The sequence below is a fragment of the Hyposmocoma kahamanoa genome, unplaced genomic scaffold, assembly GCF_003589595.1.
Source record: "Hyposmocoma kahamanoa isolate Upper Pololo Valley unplaced genomic scaffold, ASM358959v1 81, whole genome shotgun sequence".
In the NCBI taxonomy this organism is placed as follows: Eukaryota; Metazoa; Arthropoda; class Insecta; order Lepidoptera; family Cosmopterigidae; genus Hyposmocoma; species Hyposmocoma kahamanoa.
In genome coordinates, this window is record NW_020654080.1 from 8,186,519 (window position 1) to 8,197,371 (window position 10,853).

The window sequence follows — 10,853 nt, forward strand, 5'->3', positions numbered from 1 at the left end:
TGACAATAAAATCCAAATTTAGCGAAGGCATTTGATACAGTCTCTTTGCCTAGGTTGATAGACAAGCTTGAGAAAATGGGTATCAGAGGTCCACAATTGGCACTCTTTAGGGACTATCTCTCAAATCGCACTCAGCGTGTTAGAATAGGTGGTTTTGAGAGTGCCGATGACTATTGAGTTCGGCGTGCCACAAGGTAGTGTCTTGGGGCCTACTTTGTTCCTTTGTTATATAAACGACCTATGTAAACTAAAAATTGAAAACTGTAATATAATCTCATATGCTGATGATACCACTTTGACCTTCCATTATATTACCATAAATTACCAAAAAAAGTATTATCAAACAAATTGCAGTTATATTTTATCTCAAAATTGCGTTGTATTAATAATTTATCTCCAAAATTTCCGTATATTTGTATATATAAATTTTTTATAAGGTTTATATAAGGTTTCATTTCACAGTGACAGGACAACACTATCGCTTTGAAATTAAATAGGTAATATTAAAATAACTGAAAGCAATTTTGAGATAATATTATGTTGGTTGTCAAGTACAAAATTATCAACAAAAATTAACGATAAAACGAATATACTCCAACATAACAACATAACCTCAAAAGTGAGAAGATTGTAGCGTGTGTATTTTATGGTTTAATTTCCATTTCGTGTAAATAAATACCATTTAAAAATTGTTCTTGTGCTGAAAAGTAGAAGATTAAGCGCAAAAAATGGCAGAACTAGTGAACCAACGTATTGAGAATATGATAAACGAGTTAGAGCAGATGCGAAGAACTAATTTGTATGATGATGAAGAAATAAAGTAAGTATGTCTAAAAACTGTCCCGTAACTTGTTGTACTTGGTAAGGTAAAGCTGATACCATGCTTTAGTATTCAACTCTGTTGTAAAACTTAAAAATTAAACGTAATTATCAACTTATGTCTAGCCTCATCTTCGTAATATAGAATGCGAGTAGTATTACAAGTGTGATATCACGCGACAGTGTTTCACACATTACTCTAGAAAGTAAGCGTCATTTACAACATTACACAATACTGGATTTCATAGTTGCATGATATTATTTATTTCAGTTGCAATAAAAAGGTTGAAGGTTACATAAATCCTTTTAATAGTGAATATTCTATATTGGTGTTTGCGTTATTTAAAAATTATAATAGTTCCTTTATATATTTTGCTATGTAGTTTGTACTATTCTTTAAATCATCTAGTTTACCAATGTTTTACAATACATTTAATGTTTATGATTACAGAGAAATATCCCGCAAACGTAAAGAATTTGAATACAAAGTCCAAAGGAAGGTCAAACAAAAGGAAGATTACATCCAGTACATAGAATACGAGCTCGTGCTACTAGAAGACATCTCTCTGAGACGGAAACAGAACAAATTAGGAGAGAAAAAGAAAGATATAGAGTATGCAATTGCAAAAAGGCTGAATCAGTTGTTCAAACAATTTATTTACCGGTTTCAAAATGAAGTTGAAGTATACTTTGAGTATATCAAGTTTTGCAGAGGAGTTGGGTTTGATTCTGCCATTTCTGGGATTATAGGACAAATGCTTCAGGTTTATGACTCATATAACTATTTTATTTAATGTTATTCAAGTTAACTGCCTCTATGGCCGAACAGTTATCAAGCCGGGCTGCCACTGAGAAGTCCCAGGTTCGATTTCCGGGCCGGGAGAAATATTTGTATGGCTTACATTTATGTCTCTCGTGAGTTTGGGTGTAATTTGTGATTGTCTATGTTTGTGACCATAGCACCTGCGAAACAGGGCTTCCCTAGTGCGGGGCTATGTTAAGTATGTGTGTTATTATTTAACCATTTTTATAATCATTATTGTATTGTATCTTTTAAAAGTATCCCATTTTCTATAGTCCATTTGTTTAGGTACTTAACTAAATGTAAACAATCTTGAGATGTCTATTTAATGAAATATACATTTATAAAATGATTTTTACTTACCTTCAAATACTTATATACTTATACTTTTATATCTTATATACTTATTATTATATACTTATACTTTATATACTTATACTTTATATACTTATACTTTATATGAAATTGCATGCCTATTTTTATACCTATTGATTTGTAAAGCATGTTTCAATAAACATACAAATGGTATATGTTTGTAAAAGTACAAATGGACTATAGTGTTTTTATAACCATATAAGTTAATTTTAGATGTATCTCAATTTATCCAGGTCTTCGACCTAACAGCTGCTTTGGTTACCAAATGTTTGCATAATTTTTTCTTTAGATGCATGGTGACAAGCCAAAAATGTGGCAATTGGCAGCCAAATGGGAGAGCGTTGAGCAGAATAATCTAGATGCAGCTAGAAATTTTCTCTTGAAAGGTATACACAGGCATCCTGAGTCAGATAATTTGTATTTAGACTTTTTTGAAATTGAACTGAAGCTGGCTTTTGCAAATGAAGAGGATCAAGAGCAGAAGGTAAGATAGTGCTGGACTCTATAACTTCTTTCATAATGATGATTTTTAGTCCGTTGAGTCCCCTGGGTGTCAAGTTGTCCCAAGTAGCATTTCTGAGAGCACCTAAGAATAAAAAATAATTATTGTGAGTAATATTAGAATGGGTATTCTGTATACTATATTTGTTAATAATTTTACACTGACTTATGTATAATAAGCTACACTGTTGTATTTTTTTTTAGGAAAAGCAATTGAAAAGAGCAGAAGTGGTATGGAAAAATGCTGCAAAGAATATTGAAGATGTTATGTTCCTATTTAAAATATGCGATCTTTCCATGAAATATGATGTTGAGTCTATTACCAAGGTGATAAAGAAGGAAATTTGGTCTAAAAGAGATAAGAAGGAAGTTTGGGTTTATGTTGCTTCTAACGAACTTCAGGTTAGTGTTTAAAATATGAATACCACCATAGTTATGTATTCTATGGTTCATATTATAAATCTAACTAGATTAATTTCAAATTTATTTATATGTATCATATCATTTAAGTAGAAAGTGATATTTAATGAAATCTACTTTGATATTATTATCATGTTCCGTTGGTGTTTTCTTTCGTTTCACTTAATTGAAGGTCTTTTTCTCTATATTTATTTACTATTTTTTCATAATTTCCTTTATAGTTGCTATTGAAGTGCTCAACTAGGAATGACTACATGAAACTTGTAATAATAAGCTTATACCTTTGTCATGTTACAGGGAAATCATTGGCAAGAGACAGAAGAGTTTGTTGATGATGACAATAGGTTTCAAAAAGAAGTGAACAATTTTATAGCCATTTACGAAGAAGCATTGCAACGGGTTTGTTTACTTTGTTTTACCTTTTGTCAGTAGTAGAGTTCCTTGTGAAAGAGTTTGTTCTGCCACCTTACCTACTTCTGCCGCCAGCCAGTAATGTGAGTGTTACTGCATTCCGGTTATGATGAGTACTGCCGCCATTATGTAAAAGGGCGCATTTAAAAAAAATTTGATATGTGTACTGCTGTGATAAAAAAAGGCTGATACCAATACGAGTTACCGCAAGAGAATAGCTATTTTTTTAATTTTATTTCTTTAAACATAATTTTCTCGGTTTTGAGTTTTGTTTCAAGTGCCCTTTCAAGTAACGGCTGCAGAATAAGGGTGGTGATATTACAGGCACATGGGACTTGTCAACGTATGTCTCAGGGAGACACGCGCAATGGCAGTGCCCCTCAGATCTGTGTGATTTAAAGAACTGAGTGGTACTGCAACTGTTATGGACAGGAGTGTCACTTACCACCAGATGGGCGACTTGTTAGTCCCGTCACTTGGTTTTATTAAAAAAAACCTGAGCTATCTTTTTTAACTTTTTTGTCATACCAAAAACACAAAACGGTACAACCAATGAAAACTACGCGAACTTAATTATTGGTCATATTCTGTTTAATTTAAATGTCTGTTTAGTTTAATGTAAACAGCCTTATCTATTTGCTAATATTAAGCTCCCCGAATTTAGTGAAAAAAAATATAGAAACAAAAAACAAAATTCGAGAGAAAACCAAAAAAATCACGAATTTTCTGAAAAAATTAGGGAACTTAAAAAATGAAATAAATACAGAAAATGACCAAAAATAAAGTTGGCATAGTGTTCATTGTTGGTATCGAAAAATAATCATGATGTAGTGTTCCGTTTCGTCGAGTCTTAAGTAATTTTCGTTTTCTTTAAACATACTTTGTCTGTTATCAACTGCCTCCGTGGCCGAACAATTACCATGCCTGCCACGCAGAGGTCCCAGGTTCGATTCCCGGGTCAGGAGAAATATTTGTATGGCCAACATTTATTTCTGTCGTGAGTTTGGGTCTAATTTGTGGTTGTCTATGTGTGTGTTCATGACACCCGCGACCCAGGGTTTCCCTAGTGCGAGGCTATGTTGAGTGTGTGCGTTATTATTATATTTATGGATCTTTTTGGTCTAATCTAATTTTCAGTTTCCAGACAAGAATTTATGTACAAAATTCATCCACGAACTTCTGGGATTAAACGAAGATATGTGCTCAGATATTCAGAAAATAAGTGTAGTAAAACACGCATGGATGTATGGACACGAAAATGGATTACTTACCAATGACATGTATGATTTTGGTTTGGAAATGTTGAAATTAGAGAATGAAACGTCAAATGAAGAATTCATGATGGTATATAAAGTTTGAATTTTTCTAATGAGAATTGAACCATTTTATGTTGTTATTTTGGAAGTTTTAAAATGTGCTGGTGAACTGCAGGACTTAAAATTATAATTGAAATGGCCCATAACACCTAAAATAATAGTTAATTTTTATTGAAATTTAAAAATTGTTAATGTCAAACAAAAGTTATTTTATTCTATTTTTTTGTATGTGTGACTGTAATAATTCACTTTATGTCCCAGATATTAGATACAGCTGCAAAACTGAATCCCCTAGCAAGGAGAATTTGGGAGGAGAAGATTCTAATCAATAAAGACGATGAAAAGAAAACTTTAGGTGTTCTGCAAGAAGCTAACAAAGCATTGAAGCCTAACGACGCGTTATATCTATGGAATCTTGTATTAGATAGTGCGAACTCTAAACCAGTGGTAAGTTTCGAGTTCCCAGTAGGGCTAGCATGATAAGGCGCGACTTGAGCGAGAGCGACATAAAGCGCGAGATACTACTATTCTCTCATAGATAGATATCACGTGCTCTATGTAGCTGTCGCGCATGTCGCGTCCTATTGTAATAGCCTTATAGGTTTTCGCTCTTATTATACATAGGAATCTCTATTATACATAGGATCTGTAAAGGGCTCGGAACGTTAGTTCTTTTGAAAAAACTAATCTGAAAAAAGTTCCGTTTCTGCAATAAGTTATTAAGACAAAAAGATAATTTCAGTACAAACACAATCAGTCATGGCAGCTCATAACGTAACCATTTCGAGACATTTGATATTTTTATGACTTCTCAATATCTGTCAGTACTTTTATGTATTTTTGTACATTAGTTCTTAATTTTAATATTATTTTGCAAGTTACTTAAAAATAAATAAATCATTCATGCTTTAACAAATCATACATGTAGTAGAATTACCATCTCTGTAAATATTTGTTGCCAATTGGCAATACAGATTGTTTGTCCAAAATATTTGTGAATCCAATTAACATACTGCAAAAATGAATTTTACTATGTATTTTATTTCTTGCAACTGACTGCCATCATTAATGGGCTAAAGATTATAAACTTTCTAGTAGCCCAAGCATGCATATGTCTTCCTTATGTTAGGAAAACCATATGGCCAGTTGTGTAATAATATAAGCTGGCTATGGATATATTCATTATATATTGTACTACTTTACTTGTGTTATCGTACTGTTATCTTATCAAATACCAGTTTTTAATCTTGTTGTTCCCATTTATATGTTTCAGCTTAGTAACTTCTATAAGAAATTTCAAAACTGTGAGAACCCTACATTATTAGCAATAAAGCCTAAGCTACTCCAAAAAACCTATGAGCATAATGGACTAAAAGCTGCAAGGAGTTTGTATGAAGAGATGATAAGGACACCACCTTTACAAATAGAAGTCCATAGGGTTATGATTGACATTGAAAAATCCCAGGAGAAACCTAACTTGAAATGGATTAGAAAATGTTTTGAATGTGCTGTTCAGCACCATGGAAAGGACAATGTTGATACGTGGATGAATTATATGAAATTTGAAACTGATAGCGGTAACACTCAAAATGCACCAGCAATCTATAGAAGAGCAGTTGGAATGCTGAAGAAAGAATTAGTAGACGAATTCATTAAAGGACAGACTCTAATGAAACTAAAATAAATGATTTAACATATATTATCAATGGTTTTTATGAAGCAAAACAAACTTTATATTTTATATATTTATTTATATATAACCATATTTTTATCAACAATCTAGCAGAATGAATATCCACATGTACACCATTTATTAACATTATTTACACATTCCATTGTACCTTAATTTCTCTAGAGGTTGAAATTACTACTTTGGTGATAGTGGAAAAACACTTAGCAAATAAACAATAGATAAATGCAATCATATTGAAAATTAGTGCCCTTATTGCAGTGCTGCAATTGGAGCTATATAGTACCTAAAGATTAAGGATGAGCCACGTTTGTGTTGCTTATTTCTGACCAAGTCTTGCCAGCATTTTTGCCAGTGAGGATACTTAGGCATATTGGGAGGGCAACCTGCTCTAAGGCTGCATCCTGTCACAGCCATGCATGTAGAAACAACTACCAGCGGGTAGGTCACTGTACTTGTGATGAAAGTGAGGAATGGAACAGTGTAGTACCTCAAATCTTTGGTCTTCACCAAATGCTTGTTTACATAGTACGCTAATACACCTGTGACGGCTGCACAAGTCAAGTCTCCTAGTAGTTTAGGAACAATGCCGTGGAAGAACCCACGAATGCCGTCATCTCTGTACACTGAAATGATTGCGCTGATCAAGGAACTGTACTCTTCTTCCTTGCCGATAAACGAGGCCATCATTCTCACAGAGACAACGTGGAAAGGATACGACACGATAACAGCGGCAGTGTGCATGATCATATCACGCCGGCCGAGCTTGATGTAGTCCTCCGCAACGGGCTCTTCGTCAGTAATAATATTGGGAGGGTCATTGATTTCTGGCAGGTCAATACCGCACGCGTAGATCACCTTTGAAGTAAGTTGACTAGAGGCTATTAAACCGAGTAATCTCGCTGATAAGCCACGATAGCACCCAAAGAACCCATCTTGAGCTTTGATATACTTAATGTATTGGAAAACGTTAGGTAATATCATGGCAGGCCGGCCGAAAAGAGTTGTGGATCGGCGCGGTGGCAAGGGTTCATACCCTAATTGTATCAGTACCTTTGCGTATTCCATGGGATGACATATCGTTGTTATTAATAGCTGAGATGGTAATGCTGCTTTCTTCTCTTTCTCAATTTCTTCCATTATGGTATTTATAAATTTACGAAAAGCTTCGATGAAACCAGCAGCCACTTCCGAAATCAAAATTATTCAAAGACAAGACGGAGCGACTGTCATCCGTACATAATCATAGGTTTATTTTTAAAAGCATAGACAATGCCGTTTTCGATACTAGTAGATACGGACAGCCAAAATGGTATAGCCAGCTTTATTTAATTTTCGGAAGCTTAATAAGGCTAAAATAATGTCTTCACCATTTTCGTGACCACATTGTTTATTTCTTTTCAAACAAATTAATACTTTAAGCTATAAGGACGTAATTAATATAAACATAAAACATTGAAGTAACGTGGTACATACACGTCTGTGGAATTTAAGGTTTTCCACGAAATTTCTTTGTCCATGAAAATAACGGTACTGTTTAATAAAATAATTTAGTATTTTAGTGATCAAGATGTTTGTATTACGTTATTAACAGCTACTATTTACAATTGTTGGAGTTAAATATAATTATATATGTAAAACATTAAATAAATAACGTACAAAATTTATGCGGAGCTGTATGTTTTGTAATGTTAGAGCAATATTTGTATGACTTTTTTCGGATCTCCTTGAGAACAACCCGTGTAAACTCGGACGTGAACCACGTAGAGCATTCCGGTCAAGTGCGCGCACTTTTGTAATATAGGGCTTACTGCACATAAAATATAAGAGCTTATTAACATAAAGGTATTACTTTCAAATAAAACATTTTTTGGCTCTAAATTTCAATGAAACCAAAAACTTTAAATATAACAAAAATAGGAATGAGTTCATTTGACCCGCATTGCGGTAATTGTGCGCGCCCTGGCGTAGAGAGATAGACGCACATGGGTATGCATTTGCTCATAGATTCAAACTAAATATAATATATATAGTGATAAAGTATTCTTTAGTAAAAAACAAAGATATGTTTGAATTGTATTGTTGATATTACTTACTATTTGAACTATAAAAATATTAAAAATGGTAAATGAAAAAAAATAAATCTAAATAACATCTTATCATCTTAGAAATTGCTGTAAGTCCGGGTTTTTTCTTTTATAATTCATTGGCATGACGATTAGGCACTGCAATGTAAAATAAAAGCATGTTAAAAATATTGTACGAATGAATGGACAAAAAAATTATACACTTTCCCCAGGTCACTGAAGTGCAAATGAATGATCTCAAAATATTTGGAACCGAGTGTAACCCAGTATAATTTGAAACTTTTTTTAGAAATATAGCGTAAATCTGTTAATAATATTGAAAAAAAAACCTTACAGGTGTCATGAGATAAATAATCTCAGTACAGAGTACTAAAAAACCGTCCTCAAAATTCATTCATCCCCTAGTTTGCGACCCTTAGAAGTGGAATATTTTCTTCAAATTTAAATGGGACCACTTCTCAGGTATCCTCTTTACAATATAAAAGCATCATCAAAATCGGGTCACAAATTAGAGTTCACGTGTTACATACATACAAATACAAAAAAAGCAGTCGAATTGAGAACCTTCTTAAATTAAATATATATACCTTATGCGCATTTGAGATCAAAAAGAAACTATTTAAATGGCTAGAAACACAAACTTATGATGAGACCGAAAAATTTTTCTAATTTAATTATTCTGTTTGACGCTCTCCCCTTAACTTACTTAGTAGGGGAGACGTACCAAATATTGAACACGCGCACAATACTGGATACCCCGCTATAATGAAAACTAAACAAATTCGTCTTTACTTTAAAATTAGAACTACTTCCTCAATGTAAGTTATCAATATTTTGCTAGTTGTCTACGCCATTTTTGTTTGACGATTTTTTCAGACCTTGATTTCGAAATATTATATTTTGTGACTGTTATATACTAGCTAGGCGCATAGTTAGAATACAGAACTTAACACATTTTAGCGATAATTGCGCAGGTTGAAATGTTCGTAACCGGTTATTGTACAAGTAGGTAGTACCTCAATGTTGGATACCTAGGTATCCACAATACTAGATATCCGCTATTGGGGTACCTACATCACTGGTTGTACAGTGTCTTTCACATTTAAATGTTTAATTATTTAGGAAATGAAACTATTTTTCCGGATTTAAATCGCGTATATTTGTTTTTTCAAACAAACCGACGTTTCGGGCCCTTTACAGGTCCCATGGTCACGGTTGACTGAGGTGGTACAGTCTTCAACCAGTTATGTCTAATATTGATGCAAACCACCCTATTTTTTCACTATAGTTACAATAGTTATTAATTAAATACCTTATTTTTAATTTTCCAAAGAAAACATTCCAATTTACGCTATATTAACTTTTACAAATTATTTTATTGAATGAATTTTTATAAAGTTCAATTTATTATTAATCAATAATAGAAATTAGAATAAACTTTTTTTTTTATATATATAATAGACACACGCTTGGCCACAATCTCACCTGATGTTAAGCGACGATGTGACTGACGATGGGACGCGTTTGCCTAAAAAATGCCTATTCACTAAAACATATTAATTAGTACTGCAGTCTTATGTCTGTTTGGGATTTTTCATTAGAGGAAATACTGGTTCCCAAATTGGTGGTACGGAGAAACCATCTTCCCTGTTGAAATTAGGATGTTTTTTAATTTCAATGGCCTCTCGCAGCATCCTGGGTAGATAACGGACTTCTTTTGCAAGGACCTGCGGTTTGTCAAACTTCATTGAATGTGTAGGTTTATCCATGACATGCTCGCAGACTGCAGACTTGTTTACGCGACGGTGTTTGACATCAGCTATATGTTCTAATTTTTTAAAAGTTTAATTATTTGTTTAGATGGGGGATCATTAAAAAAGATGAACGTTTAGATCTTTGAAAATTACTGTGACTGCAATAAATATACATTTTTAAATATTATATTAGTGTTTTTTCGAATGTTCAAATAGTATCCGATATTTAGTACGTCTCCCTTAATAGTATTTGCATGTATCAGTGTTTGCATAAAGCATAATAAATAAATAGAAAAAAGGCACAAACTATATAGGTGTATAGTTTGTGCTGTTTTATTTACTTACATTACATTCACACTATTTCTATATATATATATATATTCTGTATACGTCCATGAGGAAACCGGTTGTAAAATATTTGTAATTTTGTTTACTGGCGGAGGATTGTCAACAGCTCCCAAAGTACAGGGTTACCCTACTTTGGGAAGTGATTGATGTCCTGTCCACAGTTTCTCTGTCAGTTTATGAACAACCATAAATTGTATGTGTTTTTTGTCACCTATTTTATTACTGTTATTGTACTGAAAAAAATATTATTATTATTCTCCTTTTTTTGAAGTCGGTTAAAAATATAGGTGTTATTCATAGATATAGGAAAAAACCTATATCGTTACGAAA

General features: G+C 33.1%; 2 protein-coding genes across 2 annotated transcripts; one reads left to right on the forward strand and one right to left on the reverse strand.

The window, feature by feature from the left end:
- Positions 1-728: 728 nt before the first annotated feature.
- On the forward strand, positions 729-6,328 carry LOC113234036 (U3 small nucleolar RNA-associated protein 6 homolog). The gene is made up of 8 exons (XM_026469259.1): positions 729-820; positions 1,271-1,583; positions 2,286-2,480; positions 2,702-2,899; positions 3,215-3,316; positions 4,466-4,672; positions 4,906-5,091; positions 5,918-6,328. The coding sequence occupies exons 1-8, from the start codon at positions 729-731 to the stop codon at positions 6,326-6,328; spliced, it is 1,704 nt and encodes a 567-aa protein (XP_026325044.1).
- Positions 6,329-6,450: 122 nt separating this feature from the next.
- Positions 6,451-7,532, reverse strand: LOC113234146 (mitochondrial carrier homolog 2-like). Its single transcript, XM_026469415.1, has one exon. The coding sequence runs from the start codon at positions 7,472-7,474 to the stop codon at positions 6,587-6,589; it is 888 nt and encodes a 295-aa protein (XP_026325200.1). The 5' UTR covers positions 7,475-7,532; the 3' UTR covers positions 6,451-6,586.
- Between the last annotated feature and the right edge of the window lie 3,321 nt (positions 7,533-10,853).